General features: G+C 33.7%; 1 protein-coding gene across 6 annotated transcripts in view; it reads left to right on the top strand.

Annotated features, from left to right (window-relative positions):
* The window catches only part of RBM41 (RNA binding motif protein 41), a 63316-nt gene extending 41930 nt beyond the window's left edge, over positions 1–21386 (top strand). For 5 of the 6 annotated variants that reach the window (XM_015083067.3, XM_053201512.1, XM_027054976.2 and 2 more), the window contains 2 exons: positions 14036–14183; positions 15771–21386. In XM_015083067.3, the coding sequence (XP_014938553.2) occupies positions 14036–14183; positions 15771–15937 (315 nt within the window). In that variant the 3' untranslated portion in view covers positions 15938–21386. The remainder of the gene's footprint in view (positions 1–14035; positions 14184–15770) is intronic. The other variant, XM_053201510.1, reaches the window with a different exon arrangement.
* Positions 21387–22446: the final 1060 nt, after the last annotated feature.

Here is a 22446-nt window from a genome sequence, read left to right as displayed (position 1 = left end):
AATTGAAGTCACAGAGCAAATTGCAACCCCCAAGTCTGGGAAGACAGGCAATTACAGAGAATCATAGCCCAGATCTGCTTTTCAGGAGCAGAAAGCACTGTAGCCATAAACTGGTATGGACACTTACGCAGTAACTTTGACAAACTGCTGGAAGCAGGGTGTAGATTGTTTGAGTGACAAACTCTAGGGGCCTCAGTCTATGAAGGCCCTCATATTTTCATGATTTTTACCTCCAGGAACTCCATTAAGTTCTCAAGGGGAAGGGCCAAGAAACAATCTCCTGTTCCTGGCATGAGGAAGGGAAAAGTAATCATTTTGAAATCTACCCAGAGCTTCTACCTAACAAAGGGATACCCAGCAAGTGAAACATCTTTACCAAAGCCTTCTCCAGCCTGGGAGAAGGGAAATTATCCAACTCCCGAGGCCTCTAACCTTCCTGTCTCATCTAAGGCGGGGGGGGGGGGGGGTGGGGACTAGAAGACACTTGTGAAGGTTACAGGCTGGGGACACAGACATGCTAAAAGACTTGAGACTTAATTATGTGATTACAGAATGTTTCTCCCTGCCCCACAGATCAATGGGGCTTCAATATAATAACTATGGACTACAGGTGAAAGACTTGCAAGATTCAGACTCCATTTAAGGAGGTATTAGGGAATCTGAAAGAAATAGGGGAGAAAAAGCAAGAACATTAGGGGAAATTGAAACCTCTGACACCTACAGCTAGAGTAAACACTAAACACCATCAACTCCTTGCCAGATTAACATAAAACCTGTACTAATGGTCTGTTTACCTTAACTCCTCTTAACTTAGACATCATGTCCAGTTTTCAACAAAAAAAATGGCAAGGCATGCTAAAAGAAAAGCCAGTCTGAAGAGACCAAGCAAACATCAGAACCAAACTCAGATATGCAAGTTTTAGAATTATATGATAATATTTAAATTTAACTTAAATTTAAAATAACTATGATTAATATGCTAAAGAATCTATTAGAGAAAATAAACAATATGCAAGAACAGATGGGTAGTGTAAGCAGATAGAAACTCAGAATCAGAAGGAGATGCAAGAAATCAGAAACACTAAAAAGAAATGCTTTTGATAGATTCATCAGTGGACTGGAAGTGGCCAAGGAAAGAATCCATATGCTTGAAGACATGTCAATAAAAACCTTCCAAACTGAAATGCAAAGAGAAAAAGAACTGTAAAAAAATTGAAAATAATATCCAAGAGCTATGGACAATTTCAAAAGGTATAACATACATGTGATTGGAATACCAGAAGGAGAATAAAGAAAAGGAGCAGAAGAGATAGCTGAAGTAGGAATGGCTGAGAAGTTTCCAAAATTAATGGTAGACACGGGACCACAGATTCAGGATCTGGGAAGACAATATCAATCAGGATAAATAACCCCAGACTAAGTGTATCATGTTCAAACACAGAATACTGATCCAAAGAGAAAATCTTGAAAACACCCAGAGGAAACACTTTACCTATAGAGGAACAATAAGAATTACATTGGATCTCTCATCAGAAATCAGACACACAAGAAGAGAAAAGTGAAATATTTAAAGTATTGAAGGAAAAAAACACCATCTAGAAATCTGTATACAGCAAAACAATCCTTCTAAAGTTAACCAAAAAATACTTTCTCAGACAAACAAAAACTGAGGGAATTTGTCAGCAGTAAATCTGTCTTGTGAGAAAAAAAAATTTTTTTTTTAAGTTTTTCCAGAGAGAAGGAAAATGATATAGGCCAGAAAATCAGATCTCTATAAAGAAAAGAAGAGCATAGGAGAAGGAATACGTGAAGGTAAAATGAAATCTTTTATTTTCTTATTTTTAAGTGATCTAAAAGATAACTATTCAAAGTAATGTGTTAGGTAATTATAGCATATTGATAAATGAATGTTATAAGGCAGGAATGTTATAAGGAATAGGAGGGAAGAATTAGTATTTGGAGTATATAACTATTATAAGTTACCTGCACTACCTGTGAAGTGGTATGATGTTATTTGAGAGTGGGCTTAGATTAGTCATAAATGAGTATTGTAAACTCTTAGGCAACCACTAAAAAATTATAAAATGAAATATAATTGATATGCCAAAAGGGGTGAAAATGGAATCATATAAAATGATACCCATTCTCTATAATCTTTTCCACAAAATAGAAACTTTCTAACTCATTTTATGAAACCAGCCTTAGCTTAATACCCAAACCAGATAAAATCATTAAATAAAGCAAAACTACAGATCAATATCTCTCAGAGCACAGAGAAAAATCTTAAATTTTAGGAAAATAAAAATAGTTTGATTGAAAAATTAAAATATTTGGAAATGAAATCCAACAGGTATAAAAATAATTATATTTCATGATCAAGCAAGATTTATTCGAGGTGTCTATGGCTGATTCAACATTTGAAAATCAATTAATATAATCTACCACATCAACAAACTAAAGAAAAATTATATAATTATTTCAATTGATGTAGAAAAGGCATTTGACAAAATGAAAACTCATTCATGACAAAAACTCTCAGCAAACTAGGAATAGAAAGAAACACCCTCAACCTCCTTAAGAATATCTACAAAACCCTACAGCTAACATACTTAATGGTGGGGAACTGGGTGCTTTCCCCTTTGATCAGGAATAAGACAAAGATGTACCCTCTCCCTGCTTCTTTTCAGTATTGTACTAGAAATGCTAACTAGTGCAATAAGAAAAGAAACAGCACACAGATTGAGAAGAAAAAAAAATTGTCTTTTTTCACAGATGACATGTATGTCTATGTAGAAAATTCCGAAGAATCAATAACAACAATGTGAAAGAACTATGGGAACTAATAAATGCAATATAGCAAGGTTGGAGGATACAAGGTTTATATGCAAAAGCCAATTGCTTTTCTGTACACCGAGAAATGAACAATTGAAATTTAAATTTAAAACTCAATGCTGTTTACAAAAGCACCACAAAAAGTAAAATACTTACGTATAAATCTAACAGAATATGTACAGGATCTATGTACAGAAAACTATAAAACTCTGATGAAAAATTAAAGAAGATGATAAATGCAGAGATATTTATGTTCATGGATTGCAAGACTTAACACTGTTAAGAAGTCAGTTGTACCCAAATTGATATGTAGATTCCACACAATCCCAACAAAATCCTGGCAAGCTATTTTGTAGATATAGACCAACTGATTATAAGTTTATGTGGAAAGACAAAAGACCCAGAATATCCAACATAATACTGAAGAAGAGCAAAGTTGGAGGACTAATACTCCATGTTTGAGATTTACTATAATCAAAAAGGGTGGTGTTGGTGAAAAAAAGACATAGATCAACTGAGCAGAATAGAGACTCCAGAAATAGACTCACACAAATATAATGAACTAATCTTTGACAAGGGAGCAAAGGCAGTTCAATGAAGAAAGGGTAGTCTTTTCAACAAATTATGCTAAAACAACAAACTGGTTATCTACATGCAAAATAGGAATCTAAACACAGATCTCAAAATGAGATCTCAAAAATGAGGTCTCAAAAAATGACCTCAAAATAGGTCATAGACCTAATGTAAAGCACAGTACTATAACACTTATAGAAGAAAATAGAAAATCTAAATGACCTTGTGTTTGGTGATGCATCTATAGACACAACACCAAAAGCATAATTTGTGAAAGAAAAAAATTGATAAATCAGACTTTATTAAATTTATAAACTTCTGTTTTGTGAAAGACACTTTTAAGAAAGTCAAAAGCCAAGCCACAGACTAGAAGAAAATATTTGTAAAACATTTCTAATAAAGGACTTTCATCCAAAATACAAAGACATGTCTTTGAGACACTTTGTCTTTTTCACAAAGACATGGAAGTCAATGGTAGTGAAACAAACAACCCAATTAAAACATGGGCAAAATGTAAGAACAGTCACCTCACCAAAGAAGTTATATACATGTCAAATTAGCATATGAAAAGCAGCTCATCATCGCTGTCATCAGGGAATTGCAAAATAAAACAGTGAGATGCCATTACACACCTATTAGAATGGCTAAAATTCACAATACTAAATGCTATTGAGGATGATGAGCAACAGGAACTCCTACTCATTGCTGGTGAGAATAGAAAATGTTACGACTTCTTTGAAGTCAGTTCAGCAGTCTCACAAAGCTAAACATTGTTTTACCATATAATCCAGTAATTACGCTGCTATTTACCCAATTGATTTGAAAACCTATACTTATACAAAAACCAGCATGTGAATGTTTATCAGTTTTACTCATAATTTCCAAAAACTGGAAGCAATTAGAATGTCCTTCAGTAGATGAATGGATACATTCACCTGTGCTGCATCTATACAGTGGGATATAATTTGTCAATAAAGAGAGCTGACAAGCCACAGAAAGGCACAGAGGAACTATAAATATATTAATAAGTGAAAGCCAGTATTAAAAGACTATATACTGTATGATTCCAATTATGTGACATTACAGAAAACACAAAAATGTAGAGATAGTAAATGACCAATGGTTGCCAGGAGTTCAGGGGGTTGGAGAAGAGAGAAATAGGGGAAGCACAGCATTTTTAAGGCAGTAAAGTTATTTTATAAGATAATGTAATGGTGGATGCAAGATATGCATTTGTCAAAGCCCATAAAACTGTACAGCATGAAGAGTGACCCTTAATGTATACAAATATTAAAAAATCATTTGAGAGATTGGGGAACCCCGGGAAAGAATGAAGACTATGACAAGACAATCTTACAGATATATGAAGCAACCTCAATGAAGGTATGTGGGTGAAAGATGCTGACTTAAGTATCTTTGGAAATATGTGGAGTCTAGAAGACTAAAAACAGAAGTCACTGTACCCTAGTTAATAAGGTTGCACATAATCACTGTACCCTAGTTAATAAGGTTGTGTCTCATGAGGGTACTGGTTAACAATCCTGATACTGATACACATGTATAATGAAATGGAGCAATTAAGTAAATGGATGGCAGGTGGTGGGAGCCAGGTTTCTCACTGGTAGAATTCACAGACAAGCAAAGAAAAGAAGCTAGAATGATCCATATAATGGTTTAGAGTTGGAGACAGCAGCATGAAATCATGTTTAGCTTAGTATAGATATAGATGATTATAGATAAAATATTTATAGATATGTATATATACACAGGTTAGTATAAGCATAATTTTTTCTCTGTCATCTGAGAGGGTCTAAATGAAGTGATACTCCATTGGCAACAAGCATGTTCAGTGCCCAAATCTTAGTTTGTAATACCATTCTCTTGTAAAAGGAACCAGGACTCCTTAGAGATATGACTGATTCTAGTAGTGGGGCAGGAAATGTACAAGATGAGCCTTGAACATTTTGTAGTGACAGAAAGTAAGAAAGTGCTGAAAACAACAACATAAAAACATTGTTGGGAATATGCCAAAGGAGCACAAGAGCCAACTGAAAGAGTTTCCAGTGACCAAAGCTGGAACAACTTGTGCAACAAACTAGGTGAATTAATATTGGATTATAACCTAAAGTATAGGATAAATAGCTATGACTGCATACTGATAATAAAATGATTGAGTAAATCAAATAACTGGGGGAGATAAGATAAATATCCCACACAGAAGAATTTTAAATAATTTACATAGATGCTCCATCTCAAACTGGGGGAGCATAACTTTCCACTTCTTAGTTTTGAGGTATTGAGTGACTTATTTCCAAAGAGTACACTATGGAAAGGCAAGAAAAAAAGACTAATATTGCAGCGTAGAAGCCTAACAAACACTGCCTCGGCCAGTTGTTCAAGGCCAACATCAACAGTCATTAATCACGATGATAGTATGCATACTTGATGTGATATGTTCAAAATTGAACTTTCCTCTCTGGTCTTCCTTCTCATAATCCATAACCCCAATCTAACATGAGAAAAACACCAAAAAAAAAATATATATATATATAGTAGTGGGCCATCTTACAAAATACCTGACCAGGATTCCTCAAAACTGTCAAGATCATTAAAAACAAGAAGTCTGAGAAACTGCCACAACCAAGAGGAGCCTAAAGACACATGAAAACTAAATGTACTGTGGTAACCTGGATGGAATCCTGAAACAAGAAAAGGATATTAGGGAAAAACTAAGGAAATCTAAATAAACTATGGCCTTTGGTTAATAATAAGGTATCAATATTCATTCATTCATTTTAACAAATGCACCATAGCAATGTAAGATGTTAATTATAGGGGAGACTGGGTGTGGGTATGTGGGAACTCTTTGTACTACCATCTCAGTTTTTGTGTAAATCTAAAACTGTTCTAAAAAATAATCTACTTTTTAAAAATTTAAAACAGATACCTGCATAAAAATGCATACAGTTTTATACTATTTATGTAAAGTTCAAAACATGCAAAACAGAATTGTATATTGCAGAGGGATGCCAGGAAGTTTCATCCTGTACTATCACTTGGAGTATCTGTTTTTCTGTTTCACAGAAATGGTAATCTTGTTTTTGAGCCTAGCTGTATCTTTCTTTGTGTGTGTGTGTGTGTGTGTGCGCACGCGTTTGTGTGTGTGTGTGAATATATATGTATGTTGGTGATACGTACATACATATCTGTGCGTGTGTGTGTGTGTGTGTGTGTGTGTGTGTGTGTGTGTGTTTGGAGCAGAGAAGATGCATCCAAGCAAGAAGTGACCAAGCCACGTCTACCAGAAGTCATCTTGATTTTTAAAAAATGTTCATATCAAAGGGAGCCATCTTAGTATGGATCTTTCCTACTTGGTGAGAAACTTGCAGTATGTTTCACATACTCCTTTCTATGGTTATTTAATTTGATGATGCTTTTATGATAAGTATTTCAGAGCCAAAACTCTAGATCACCTGAAATTGCTTAAGTGAATCACAAGTCAGTCAATCTGTGCCTTTGCCTTTATGATACAAGTGTAGTTAAATCTAAATATGCAATATCCAGCTTCTAAAGTCTTTGAGACACAAAGAGACTCATTATATAACGTTTAATATATTTATTTGTGTTTTAGTGGTTAACTCATTTAAGTGGGCTCTATTTTCTAGCTCTTTGCTTATGCCGCTTTTCTCTGAATTCTTCTCAAGTTCCATTAAACTGTAAAGGTTATAGTTTATACTAGCTAACATATAGAGATTTTTTTCTTCCATCTTTTCTTATTGTAGTAAAACACATGTAACTTGAGATCTACCCTGTTAACAATAATGTAACTTGAGATCTACCCTCTTAACAATATTTTAAGTATACGTTACAGTGTTGTTAACTATAGGCACAATGTTGTCCAGCACATCTCTAGAACTTTTCATCCTGCATGACTGAACTTCATAAGTATTGAATAGCAACTCCCCATTTCCCTCTCCCTTCAGCCCCTGACAACCACCATTCTACTTTTGCTTCAATGAGTTTGACTACTATAGATAACCACATATAAGTGAAATCATGTAGTATTTGTCCTTCTGTGACTGGCTTATTGCATTTAGCATAATGCACTCAAGATTCATCCATGTTGTAGCATATGACCAGATTTTCTTCCTTTTTCTGGATGAATGGTATTCCATTGTATGTGTATACCACATCTTCTTTATCCACTCATCCATGATGGATATTGCCACCTCTTGGCTATTGTGAACAGTGTTTTTCATATGTGTTCAGATATCTCTTTGATATTCTGATTTTAATTCTTTTGGATAAGTATCTGGAAGTGGGATTGCTGGACCATATGGTAGTTCTATTTTTAATTTTTTGTAGCACCTCCATACTGTTCATAGTGGCTGCACCATTTTACATTCTGCCAATAGTGTACAGGAATTCCAATTTGTGTACATCCTTGCCAAATTATTTCCTGTATGTGTTCTTTGAAGAAATGTCTATTTAGGTCTTTTGCCCATTTTTAAAATTTTTTATTCTTTAATGTTTATTTTTGAGAGCGATAGAGTGAGCAGCAGAGGGGCAGAGGGAGAGGGAGAAAGAGAATCCCAAGCAGGCTTCATGCTGTCAGCCCAGATTGCAATGTGGGGCTCAATCTCATGAACCCGTGAGATCATGACCTGACCTGAAAGCAGGAGGCGGTTGCTCAACTGACTGAGCCACCCAGGTGTCCCTTGCGTGTTTGTTTTTTTTTTTTAATTGGGTTATCTGTCTTTTTGCTGTTGAGTTGTAAGAGTTCCTTATATATTTTAGATATTAACTTCTAATAAGATATTTGGTTTATAAATATATTCTTCCATTCTGTTGGTTACCTTTTCACTTTGCTGATTGTTTCCTTTGCTGTACAGAAGTATTTCAGTCGAGGTAGTCCCACTTTATTTTTGCTTTTGCTGCCTGTGCTTCTCATGTAATATTCAGTTGACTGGATTTTGACTGAATTCAGTTGAGTTGACTTTTGTGTGTGGTATAAAATAAGAGTCCAGTTTTGTTATTTTGCATGTGGATACCAACTTTTCCCAGCACCATTTGTTGAAGGAACTATCTTTTCCAAATTATGTATTCTTGCCCCTCTGTTGATCAGTTGACTGTATATGTGTGAGTTTATTTCTGGGTTCTATTCTCTTCCATTCGTCTATATAACTGTCTTTATGCTAGTTTGCTCTTTTGATTACTGTAGATTTGTAATATGTTTCAAAATTAAGTGAGAGGCCTCCAGTTTGTTTCTTATTTTTCACAATTGCTTTGGCTATTTGGGGTCTCTTGTGGTTCCATATGAATTTTAGGATTGTTTTTTTCTATTCCTATAAAAACTTTTGGGATTTTGATAGGAATTGCATTAAATCTGTAGATCACTTTAGGTAGTGTGTAAATTTTAACAATATTGTTTTCCAGTCCATGAACATGGGACATTTTTGCATTTGTGTCTTCTTTAATTTTTTTTAGCAATGTTTTGTGGTCTTCAGTGTACTAGTCCTTCATTTCCTTGGCTGTCTTTTTTTAATTGAAGAATGATTGACATTTGAAAAAGCTGTACATATTTATTTTGCATTTTTTTGTCAATTTTTTATTTACTTTCTAGTTAAAATATAGTGTAATACTGTTTTCAGGAGTAAAATTTAGTGATTCATCACTTACAACATCCAGTAAAGCTGTACATATTTAATGTATGAATCTTCATGAGTTTGAAAATAAATGTACACCATGAAACTATCACCATATACATTGCCTAAACTTAACCATCACCTCTAGAAATTTCCTTCCTCCTCCTTTGTTTTATCACAACATTTAACATAAGATCTACCCTCTTAATAAAATTTAAGTATCTGATACAGTATTGATAACTATATGCACCATGCTGTACAGATCTATAGGATTTATTCATCTTGCATGAACATCTTTGATGAACATCTCCCCAGTTAGCCCTCCTCCCAGCCTCACAGTAAACATGATTCTACTCTGCTTTTATGAGTTTGGCTGTGTTGGATGCCTGATATAAATGGGATCATGTAGTATTTCTTCTGTGTTTTGTTTATTTCCCTTGGAATAGTGTCTTCCAAGTTTATGTTGTAGCAAATGAAAAGATTTTCTTTTTTTAAAAGGCCAAATAATATTCCATTGTATTTATACACATTTTCTTTATCCATTCATCTGTCAGTGGACATTTAGGTTGTTTCCATGTCTTTGCTATTGTAAATAATGCTGCACTGCACAAGGGAATGCAGATAGTTCTTCCAGATCCCAATTCCAGTTATTTTGGGTATATACCCAGGGGTGGGATTGCAGGATTGTATGTTAGTTCTACTTTTAATTTTTTGAGGAACCTCCATACTGTTTTCCATAGTGGTTATACTGATTTACATTCCCACCAATAGCATATAAGGCTTAGAATTTCTCCATATCCTCACCAACACTTACTTTTTGTTGTTATTGTTATTAATAGCCATCCTAACAGATGTGAAGTGGTATTTCATTGAGGTTTTGATTTGCATTTTCCTGATAGTTAGTAATATTGAGCATCTTTTTATATACCTGTTGGCCATTTGTATGTCATTTTTGAAGAAATTACTATTCAGGTCTTTTGCCCGTTTTTAAAATTGGGTTATTTGGGGTTTATTGTTTTGTTTTGTTTTGCTATTGCATTTCAGGAGTCCCTTATATGTTTTAGATATTAATCCTTTATCAGATATCAGATATATGATCTGCAAATATTTTCTCCTATTCTGTGCCTTGCTTTTTCATTTTGCTGATTTTTTTTGGCTGTACAGGTTTTTAGTTCTAATCATACTTGTTCATTTTTGCTTTTGTTGTTGCTTGTGCTTTGATGTCATATCCAGGAAGTCATTGCCAACATCATTGTCCAGAAGATTTTTTCTCTAATTTTTCTTCTAGGAGTTTTTGGAGTTTCAGGTCTTATTTTAAAATATTGAATCCATTTTGGGTTGATTTTTATGTGTGGTGTGAGTTAAGCATCTACTTTAATTCTTTTGCTGTGGGTATCCAGTTTTCTCAACACCATTTATTATGAGACTATCTTTTTACCATTGTGTATTCTTGGCCCCCTTGTCAAAGATCAGTGTACCATAAATATGTGGTTTATTTCTGGGCTCCCTATTCTGTTTTATTGGTCAATATGTTTGTTTCTTATGCCAGTACCATGCTGTTTTGATTACTGTAGCTTGAAATTAGGAAATATGATGCCTCCTGCTTTGTTCTTCTTCCTCAAGATTATTTTGTCTACTTGGGATCTCTTATGATTCCATATGCATTTGAGGATTTTTTTATTTCCATAAAAATTGACATTGGGATTTTGATAAGGATTATATTGAATCAGTAAATCACTTTGGGTAGTATGAACATTTTGATAGTACTTGCAGTCAATGAATATGGGATAGCTTTCCATTTATTTGTGTCTTTTTCAATTTCTTTCATCAATGTTATGTAGTTTTCTGTGTACAAGTCTTTAAGCTCCATGGTTAAGTTTATTTCTGAGCTTTTTATTCTTTTTGATACTATTGTAAATGGGATTGGCTTTTTTCTTACTTCCTTTTCATGCAGTTCATTGTTAGGGTGTAAACATTTAGAAGGATTGATACTTTCATTGTTAGTGTAAACAAAACATTTAGAAGGATTGATATTAATTCTTCTTTAAGTGTTTGGTAGAATTCACCCATGAAGCCATCTGGTCCTGGGCTTTTCTGTGCTGTGAGGTTTTTGAAGACTGATTCAATCTCATTACTAGTTATAAATCTCATTAGATTTTCTATTTATTCATGATTTAGTCTTGGTAGGTTGTACATTTCTAAGAATTTATCCTTTTTATCCTACGTTATCCAATTTGTTGGCATACAGTTGTTCATAGTAGTCTCTTGTAATCCTTTCTTTTTCTGTGGCATCAGTTATAACATCTCTTCTTTTTTTTTCTGATTTTATTTGAGTCTTCCCTCCTTTTTCCTCTACCTAGCCAAAGGCAGTCAATTTTGTTGCTCTTTTTAAAAAGCCAGCTATTAGTTTAGTTGATTTTTTTCTAGTTTTTCTAATCTCCTTTGTTTATTTCTGCTTTAGTTTTTATATCTTTCCTTCTACTAACTTTGGACTTAGTTTGATTCTTTTCCTAGTTGCTTAATTGTAGAGTTAAGTTGTTTATTTGAAATCTTATTTTATTAATATATATATATATATTTTTAAAAGTTTATTTGTTTATTTTGAGAGAGAGCACACGAGCAAGGGGAGGGGCAGAAAGAGAGGGAGAAAGAGAATCCCCAAGCAGGCTCCACACTGTCAGCACAGAGCATGATGTGGGGCTCAAACTCACCAACCGTGAGATCATGACCTGAGGTGAAATCAAGAGCCAGATACTTAACCGACTGAGCCACCCAGGTACCCCTTTATTTTATTTTTTAAGTGGGCTCAACTGCCCAAGGTGGGGCTTGAACTCAAGACCCTGAGATCAAGAGTCACACATTCCACCAACTAAGCCAGGCATCTCTAAGACTTTTTGTTTTTGTTTTTGAGAGAAGGAGAGAGAGAGAGAGAGAACACGTGAGCATGAGCAAGGGAGGGACAGAGGGAGAAGGACCCGAGCTAGGGCTAGGACAGAACCCGAGCTAGGGCTAAATCTCACGACCATGAGATCATGACCTGAGCCAGAATCAAGAGTCTGACACTTAACTGACTGAGCCACCCAGGTGCCCCATGAGATCTTCTTTTTTAATGTAGGCATTTATCACTATGAAATTCCCTCTTAGTTCTGCTCTTGCTGTATCCCATAAATATTGTTATCTTCTGATTTCATTTGTCTCAAGATATTTTATAATTTCCCTTCTGATTTCTTCTTTGACCCATTGGTTGCTTAAAAGTATGACATTTAGTTTCCTTCCACATATTTGTGAAATTTCTAGTTTTCCTTCTGCTGTTGGAAGTAAGGTATTGAAATCTCCTAGTATTGTATTGCTGTGTATTTCTCCTTTCACTTCTCACTGTTTGCTTCATATATTTAGGTGCTCTGATGTTGGGTGCATATTTATTTATAGTTATATCTTCTAGGTAAATTAACCCTTTTGTCATTATATAATGCCCATTTTTGTCTCTTGTGACAATTTTGACTTAAAGTCTATTTCATCTGATATACACATGGCCAACCCTGCTTTCTTTGGTTATCATTTTTATAGAATATCTTTCTCTATCCTTTCATTTTTAGTTTATATGTGCCCTTAAATATAAAGTGAGTTTCTTGTAGACAGATTATACTTGGGTCTTGTTTTTTTAATCATTCAACCACTCTTGTGTCTTTGATTAGGGAGTTTAAAATACTTACATGTAAAGTAATTATTGGTAAGGACTTACTATCATCATTTATTATTTGTTTTCTGTCTTGTAGTTCTTTTGTCCCTCTTTTCCTCTCTTGATGTCTTCCTTTTTGTTTCATTGATTTTTTGTACTAATGTATTTTTCCTTTTTTTCCTTTTGTTTATCTTTTATAGGTCTTTTCTTTGGGGTTACAATGGGGTTTCCTTAAAACATAACAATCTATTTTAAGCCGATAAGAACTTAAATTTATTTGCTTTCGAGGGCTCTTTTTTGTTTTCTTGAATGTGTGTGTGTGTGTGTGTGTGTGTGTGTGTGTGTGTGTTTTATAGCATCCCATTCCTAACAGAATATTGTCTCCTTTCTCTGAGGGTACTAGTGATGTTTTTTTGAAGTTTTCTTCCTTGCATGGTCTGTTTTCTTTTTCATTTGCTTTCATTTCTGTTTGTTTGTTCTGTTCTCTCTTTCACATTAGAGGCTTCCCACAGATACAGTAGATACCAGATCCGGGTAATCTGTGCCTATATATATGAGTAGGTGCCAAAAAGCAGATTGGAAGCTCTAAGCACCTGAGTGGCCCTTGCTGACTTTTAGCTTCACTTTAAAGTCATCTGGCTGGTCCATTTGTTAGAGAAATTCCCCATCCCAAATCAGTATTTTTTTTAATCTTTTCTCTTGGGGCTAATCATATTTAGTGTGCATTATTTCTCTTAATCTTCTTGTGTTCAGATATAGTATTTACACCCTCATCTGTGCCTGACATTCCCCATATTTAGAAAATGAGCTACCAGTATTCACCATGATTGGGGTTGGCCTTTCTCCAGTAGCTAGGGGAGGATCTTTCAAGATCTAGTTGTTTTTTAAGCAACTTTCAACCTTCCCACCTTATCTTAATCTCATCCCTTTACCTCATTTTCAGAGGTACCTGAAGCTTTCAGTTCCTAAACTGTTTGTGGATTCTTAGGTGTAGTTTGGGTTAGTTCCTGGATTTCCCCACTTCTGGTTTAAGATTCAGCTTTCTTGAGTACACTTATCTAATTATTTTCCAGCTTCCAGAGTACTGCTGCTATTGCCTCCTTTCCTCGTTCTTTCTGACCTCGTGGGTTTGTGTTTTTAAAAAAAAAAAAAAAGGCCCTATAGTTTTAGAGAGTTTTCTGGAGGGAGTAAAATTAGATGCATGTATTCAATCTGCCATCTTTATCTGAAACTAATTCTTACTAAAGTGAAATAGTTGCCTTACCTCCCTCATGTGCTATTTCTGTTGATCCTCGGTTTACATTAGGTGTTATACCTGAAGAACCTTAGCCCTCGGGTGACCGAAAGAGACCTTGTCTCATTGTTCGCTCGGTTCCAGAAGAAAAAAGGACCACCAATTCAATTCCGAATGATGACTGGACGAATGAGGGGGCAAGCTTTTATCACCTTTCCCAGTAAGTAGCTTTATCTGGATAATTAATTGTAGCATCAGTTCATTAGAGACTATTTATACCCTCTCTAATTTAGATATAGCCCTCTGATTTCTTCATATCACATGAGAAGCATATGCTTGAACAAGCACATGGGAAGAAGGAAAGAGAAGTAAGGAAAATATGTTTTCAGTGTTCTTCCACCCTCCCTCCTATGCTTCCTCTCCTCCACTGACAGTGCATGACCGCCTTATCCCATTGTCCTCAGGTTTCTCCAGTCATAGCACTTCCCTTCTCACTCTATCAAAATGGACCTTCCCTTTGCTGATGATGGTATTTCTAGTTCAGATTATATTACTTATTAATATATTGGTATTCTGGTAGAATACCCTAGTATGCCCTATTCCTTTAGGACTAAGAGATTATATGTTAACATGCTAATTCACTAGTAATTCATAATTTACTAGGGGGTGATGATAAATTCCTTTATTGTTTCCATCTTACTACTTGATCTCAGTATCATAATTAAAAGAGAACAATAATACAGGAATTTCATTTTCTATAGCAGACCAGACTGTCTTTTCTGGTGGAAGCTGGGTAGGAGCTCTACCTTTCATTATCCCTAACTACCATTACTTATAAACAACCTAGTAATCTATGTATAGGCAAGTGCTTTTACACATAAGCCATACCAAACTCCCCTCTGCTTCTTTAGAATTAACTTCTTTAGATTAAACTATTTTTCCTATCTTGTTAAGGTTTGTGGATCCTCTACACTAGTGGTTTTCAGTCCTTTTGTGGGAGGACCCCTTTTAAACTTAAAATGTTTTTCATTGACCCCAAGCTAATATGATCCATTAATTGAAAAATATATAATAAAAATATTTTATAAAGTCAGTACTTTAAGGTGTATAGCTGTTTTATAACAGCAGTATAACATTTGAAAATTTGTAGTATATACATATGTGAGACATAAATTGGTTTAGTCTAAAGACATTGCTTGTCTACTTATGATTTCACAGACTCTGGGCAATAATTACACTTCTAAATTTTCTACATACAGGCTCTGAGACTGTTAAAAACAGTTGAAAGTTGAAAACTCCTGCTATCCTTGCTATACACTGTATACTCACACCTCAACTATCCATATGCCTATAAGATTTCTTAAACTTATTTATTCCAATGAGGGCTCCCACTCTCCCATCAAAAGAAAAAAGCAAAATGTCCTCAGTACCATGATAACATCTTTTATTTGTGTCGTCCATTTTGAAAATGGTTTCATTGTCATAATACCTATAATCTGTTATCTAAGAGGTTTATAGATTATTGGTTATAGCTTTGTCACACTGTCTATATTCTTGTTTCTTTACCTTTATCTTTGTGTTAGGAGACATTCAAACATCATTTTAAGTTTTTATTGTCATTCTTAGCCATTAGTTTAATCTTGCTGAGTTATACAAATTTGAGATTATGGAAAAGATAATAAAATTAAGAACTATATAGGCTTGTAGCCTATATTTAACTCCAAGGCAAAACAACATAAACTAGACTTGGAATAGAATTGAATTACTAAGCCCTATGTAAATTGATGCTTTTTTCTTTCTCTTTTAGATAAGGAGCTAGCACAGCAAGCATTGCATCTAGTAAATGGATATAAACTACGTGGGAAAATATTGGTGATAGAATTTGGAAAGAACAAAAAACAACGGTCAGATCTCCAGGCTGCTTCTCTCATATCATCTGCTACAGATAACACTACAGAAATCAGTGGTAGCTAAAAGATATATAGATGGTGAGTCCCAGGAGGTCTTTCTTGCATCAGAATCTTGGATCTGGGATTTGTGTATAGATAGCAATTTGCTTGGATTTGAAGAAGAGAAACTAACTGAGGGAGAGAAAAATCTAAGATAATCCCCCTCTGTTTCAGAACAAATTGGTAGGAAACATTTTTTATAATCAAAGACTATATAGGACAGACATATGGCAAGTATGAAGTGTAGGGTACAAAGAGTATCATTTTCTCAGGATAAATTACAAAAGATTATTTCCAAGGATTTAAAAAATCTTTATAATTCATCTGGGGTCTTAAATATTTGTCCCTAAATATAACATTCTTTCCAAGGTTGCCTCCTATATGAAGAACTAAAAAACTAATTACATGTTGAAATATTTATTTACTAGAGCTCATTTATCCTTCTTTATATCCACCAGTAAATAAATGACCAAGACCCCAAGCATAAACATCAACAAATGCTGTTGAGTAAGAACTGTCAGCAGTGACAATAGGTTGTTTCATAAGTTAGTCCATACATTTAACGAATGCTTCCCCATGAAGTTATCAGTGTCTTCAAAAAGCTATATATTTTTCTAGTGAAAGCATTTAGATCAAAATATTAATGTTCTCATAGTCATTAAGCTAGCTACCATTGAGCAATCATTGAATTCAAAGCAATAAACATTGAATCAATATCTAATGTATGTTATGTATTAGGTGTATGAATTTTAGAAGAGGAACATACTAGCAAACAGTACTAAAGAAGGGTGGGAAGAAAGTGTTCTCCAGAAGAGAGTCAGTCATTCCTAAATCCCTCAGTTATTTGTAGTTGCTGGAGAATAGAAAGAATATATGATATAGAGGAAGTAGTACAAACTTTGGAATTGGACTTGTGTTTGAACTTCACAGCCACACTTACCATTTCATGACCTTGGCAAGTCACTTAATCTGAGCCTCAGTTTTCTCATCTATAAAATGAGGATAATAATACTACTTACCTCACTGGGTTGTAAGGATTAAATGAGATGATATTATTTTAGCTGAAGAACAGGAAGAAAAAAACTGAAGAAAATTTAACAGAGAGTAAGACCATTAAGCACCCCAACATACTTTTAATGAGAGGACAAGAAAAAGAGAAGAGGAAGAAAGAAGCAGAAAACATATTCCAATAAATAATGGCTGTAAATGTCTCAAATTTGATGAAGCATCACCTATACATCCAAGAATTTCAACAAACCCCAAGTAGGATAAAGAAGAAATCCACAGACCCATCATAACAAAAGTGCTAAAACTCAAAGACAAAGAGAAACTCTTGAAAGTAACATGAGAAAAATGAAGCATCACTTACAAGAGAACCCCAATCAGATTAACTGCTAACTTCTCATCAAAAACAATGGAGATGGCAACGGGATAACATATTCAAAGTGCTCAAAGAAAACACCTGCCAATATAGAATCCTATATCCAATAAAGCTGTTTTTGAAAATGAAGATAAAATATAAGCCTTCCCACATCATCAAAAACTGTTGTTGCTGGCAGACCTGACTTATAGGAAATAGTAAAGGAAGTTCTTCAGGCAGAAAGCAGTGACTTTGGATAATAATTTAAATCTGTACATATAGAAAAATAGCATGGGTAAAGGTAATTACATAATTAGGAAGGACAGTCAATGCATTTTTCCTTCTCTTAATTGATTTTTAAAACAGTTGTGTAAAGCAATATGTATATAGTTGCATTATTGGGTTTATAACACATAAAAATGCAATATATTTGCCAATAACAGAACATAGGGTAGAAGCAAAGCTGTATTGGACTATAGAAATGACTCCAGATGGTAACACCAGTCTACAGGAACAAGTGAAGAAAAGAAATAGGAAATAAGAAAGTTAATATAAAAAAATGACAAATATATATTTTCTCTTCTTCCTTCTCTGAGCTTCTTTAAAAGACATAAAATTTCATCAAATAATAATTATAACAGTGTATTGTTGGATTTATAACATATAGAAGTAATATGTATAACAATAATACCATAAAGTGGGGAAAGGAATAGATTCATGTAGGAATAAGGTGTTTATATCTCATTGGAATTTAGTTTGTATATATCTGAAGCCAACTGAGTTAAGATTTGTATGGTAAGCCCTAGAGCAACCACTATGTAAATAACTGAAAATACTATTAAAGAAACTTAAATTAGAAAATATTCAATGCCAAAGGATAAATAGAGAAACAAAGACAAACCTCAGAGACGTATAAAAAGCAAACAGTAAAATGGCAATCTTAAGTCCACCTATATTAATAATAGCAATAAATATGAATGGATTAAACAATCCAATTAAAGGCAGAGATTGTCAGACTGGGAAAAACACACAAGATTCACCTCTATGCTATTTGTTGGGGTTACACTTTGGAGATACAAATAGATTGAAGGTTAAACAGAATTATCAGGCAAATGCAACTATAAGAAAGCTGGAGTGGCTATACTAATACCAGATAAAATAGACTTTAAAACAAAAAATGTCATTAGACACAAAGAGTGACATCTTGTAGTGATAAAAGAGTAGACCCATCAGGAAGAGCAAAATTATATATGCACCTAATAATGGAGCACCAAAATACATGAATCAAAAACTGAACTAAATGAAGGGAGAAATACACAAGTGTACAGTAAGAATTGGGGTATTTAGTACCCCATTTTGAAAAATAGAACAATTAGATAATAAGCAAGGAAATAGAAGACTCGAACAATGCCATAATGAACTAGACCTTAAAGAGATCTATAAAACACTACCCAGCAAGAACAGAATGCACATTCTTCTCAAGGGCTTATGAAATATCTTCAGGATAGATCATATCGTAGACCATAAAACAAACCTCAGTAAAGTTAAGCAGACTGAAATAATGCAAAGTATGTCTTCTGACTACATGGAATTGAGTTAGAAACCAATAACAGAAAGTTGGGGAACTTGGAAATATGAAGTAGACACACTTTTAAATGACCAATGGGTCAAGTAAAAAATCACAAGAGAAATTAAGAAATCCTTTGAGATGAATGAAAATGAAGACACAACATACCAAAATGTGGGATGCACCAAAAACAATGATTGGAGAGAAATTTATAAACACAAATGCCTATATTTAACAAGAAAAAATATCACATATCAATAACATATCATTTTATACCTTGAGACACTGCGAAAAGAGGAGCAAACTAAACTTAGAGCAAGCAAAAGGAACGAATAAAAAAGATTAGATAAATAAGTGACAGAGAATAGAAAAACATTAGAGAAAGTCAATGAAACTAATGGTTAGTTCCAGAAAAAGATCAGCAAAAGTGACAAAATTTTTGCTAGATTGACCAGGGAAAAAAGAAGACTCAAATTACTAGAATCAGAAGTGAAGGAGAGAACATTACTATCAATCTTCTAGAAATAAAAAGTATTATGAAGGAACACTATGAACAATCATATACCAATAAATTAGATAACTTAGATGGAATGGAAAAATTCCTAGAAACACAAACTACTGAAACCAATCAGAAACAAAATCTGAAAATGTCTGTAACAAGTAAAGAGGTTAATTAATAACTTAAAAAAATACAAGGAAAACCCCAGGCTCAAATGGCTTCTCAGATAAATTCTAGCAAACACTGAAGAATTAATACAAATTCCTACATACTCTTTCAAAAAGTATAAGAGGAACATTTCTAATATATGCTATAAACATGGAATAACCCTGAAAACATGCTAAATGAAAGAAGCCAGTCACAAAAGACTGTATAATTATATGATTCCATTTATATGAAGTGTCCAGAATTTGTAAATATATAGAGACAGAAAGTGGATTAATGGTTGCTCAGGGTTAAGGGTGATAGCTGAATTGTATGAGGTTTCTTTAGAAGTTGGTTAAATGTCCTAAAATTGATTGTCATAATAATTGTACAACTCTATGAATATACTATAAGTAATGAATTGTATGTATGTGAATTATATCTCAAAGTCACCAAAAAAAAGAAATTGGATAAAACCCAACAGTCCATCAATAGGAAAATGAATAAATAAATAATGATACATTCATTTAGTGGAATACTGTACATCCATTAAAATAATGGGGTATATGTATGAATACATTCTGATCTGTTTGGTGTCCAGAATTTTGTACTAATTTAAAAAGCAAGAAATGGTATAATGTGAATGCATTTTTATAAACAAAAGCATTTGTATATGTATAATATATGTATATACAGGTATTTCTGAATAAATTTAGGAAAAAGCTGGGAAATATACATACCAAACTGTAAACCTTTTGGAAGTGGGATTAGATTAAGGCTGAAAGGGGACTTTTGCTTTACAAAATTTTTAAAGTGGTGTGATTTGGGGTGATTTTTACTTTTTTTCAGTTATTTTTTTTAATTAAAAAAGTTTTTAGTACTCTACAAATGTCTTGGCTTCCAGAATATTTGTCAGGCCTGCTCCGAGAATATCATCTAACTGTACTCAGGACAAACTCCTATTCCTTTTATATACTGCTCACTTAGGATTAACTCTTCAATTTTAAATATAGTTTAAGGGGAAGAAGTAAGTTATCCTGGTATAACCTCTTGCACATATTACCCAGGGACATAATTCTAAGCTGGACTTTTCAGAAGAAACTTATTCATGTTGAGTGGAAAATCTCACCTCTGCCCTTTACTAGACCTACAGATCATTAACAATAGAGGAAAATAAAAATAGAGGATGTCCCTCAACTGGTGCATATACAAACTGTGGTATATCCATACAATGGAATCCTACTCAGCAATAAAAACTATGATGAACTGTCATACATGCAACAACTTGGATGAATCTCAAATGTATTTTGCTAAGTAAAAGAAGCCAAACTCCAAAGGCTACTTACTGTTTGATTCCATTTATATAATATTCTGGAAAAGGCAAAACTATAAGGAAAGAAAACAAATCAGTGGATGTCAGGGGTTAAAACTGGCAGACTGATTACAAAATGGTAACACAAAGAATTTGCTTTAGTAATGGAAGGTTTCTGTATCTTGATTATAAGTTACTTAAGTGTATGCATTTGTCAAAACTCGAATTATATACCGGAAAGGATAAATTTTACCATATGTAAATTTTTAAATAAATGTAATTTTTAATGGAGAGAAGAAACAGTTTCTTAAAGTCATTTTTATAAAGTATTGTTCCTATTCTGTGGTCTTTTGATTACATAGAAGACTTAAAGCCACTTAGCTGCTATTTATTTTCTGCACACAGGTCAGCAGAAATCACCAACTAAAAACATCTATACATACACACACAAGCCTACCATAAAAAAAAATCAAAAGACAAACTAGAAAATAATTTGTCATGCACAAAGAGCTAATTTCCTTAATACAATGTATATAATTTTCTTAATGTACAAAAGTCAATAACTCAATAAAAATGTGAGTGAACCAGAAAATTTATAGAAACTGAAATATAAATGAGTAATAAACTAAGAAAAGTCTTCAGAGTAGTAATAAAAATTTGGACAATGAGCTTTTTTTTTAAATAAAACATTTTAGATTTACAGAAAAGTCACAAAAATAGCATGAGTTACCATATATCCTTCACCCAGCCTCCCATAGTGTTAACACTTTATTATAATCAGAGTACAATTCTCAAAAACCAAGAAAATAATATTGACACAGTACTATTGACTAATTTCAACCTTATTTGATTTTTTCCATTTGTCCCACTAATGTGTTTTTATGATCCAGGTTCAAATCCAGTATCCTACATTGCATTTATTATTTATTGCAGTTATTTTGTAAAATGTCCCTAATTGGGGTTTGTTGGATAATTTCCTGTGATTAGACTCAGGTTATGTGTTTTTGGTAAGAATACGACAGAAGTGATGTACCCTTTTTAGTGCATCATATCAGAAGATAGCTAATGCTGTTATGTCTTAATACTGGTGTTATTGACCTCAATCACTTGGTTTAAGGTGTTTGCTATGCTTCACTGTACAATTACTATTTTCTTCTTTATAATTAATAAATATCTTGTAGGAAGATACATTGAGACCATTCAAATATCCTGTTTCTCATCATACTTGTGTCCACTAATTTTAGTATTTATCAGTTGTTCTTGATGGTGACAGTTATTACTATGGGGTTTACTAATAGTGATTTTTATTTCTTTCATTGCTTCTATATGTATTAATTGAAATTCTATAAGGAAAAATAACCATCTCCCCTATTTATTTACTGATTTCTTTATATCACCATGGACTAATGGATGTTTATTTTATTCTGACTTAATAACTTAATACCATCATTATTTTCTTCAAATTGTTTCAACTTTTTTTTAATGTATGAAATTTATTGTCAAATTGGTTTCCACACAACACCCAGTGCTCATCCCAAAAGATGCCCTCTTCAATGCCCATCACCTACCCTTCCCTCCCTCCCACCCCCCATCAACCCTCAGTTTGTTCTCAGTTTTTAAGAGTCTCTTATGCTTTGGCTCTCTCCCACTCT

The sequence above is a fragment of the Acinonyx jubatus genome, chromosome X, assembly GCF_027475565.1.
Source record: "Acinonyx jubatus isolate Ajub_Pintada_27869175 chromosome X, VMU_Ajub_asm_v1.0, whole genome shotgun sequence".
Classification (NCBI taxonomy): domain Eukaryota; kingdom Metazoa; phylum Chordata; class Mammalia; order Carnivora; family Felidae; genus Acinonyx; species Acinonyx jubatus.
Note: the sequence above shows the minus strand (reverse complement) of the source record. Positions and strands in the feature narration are given on the sequence as shown.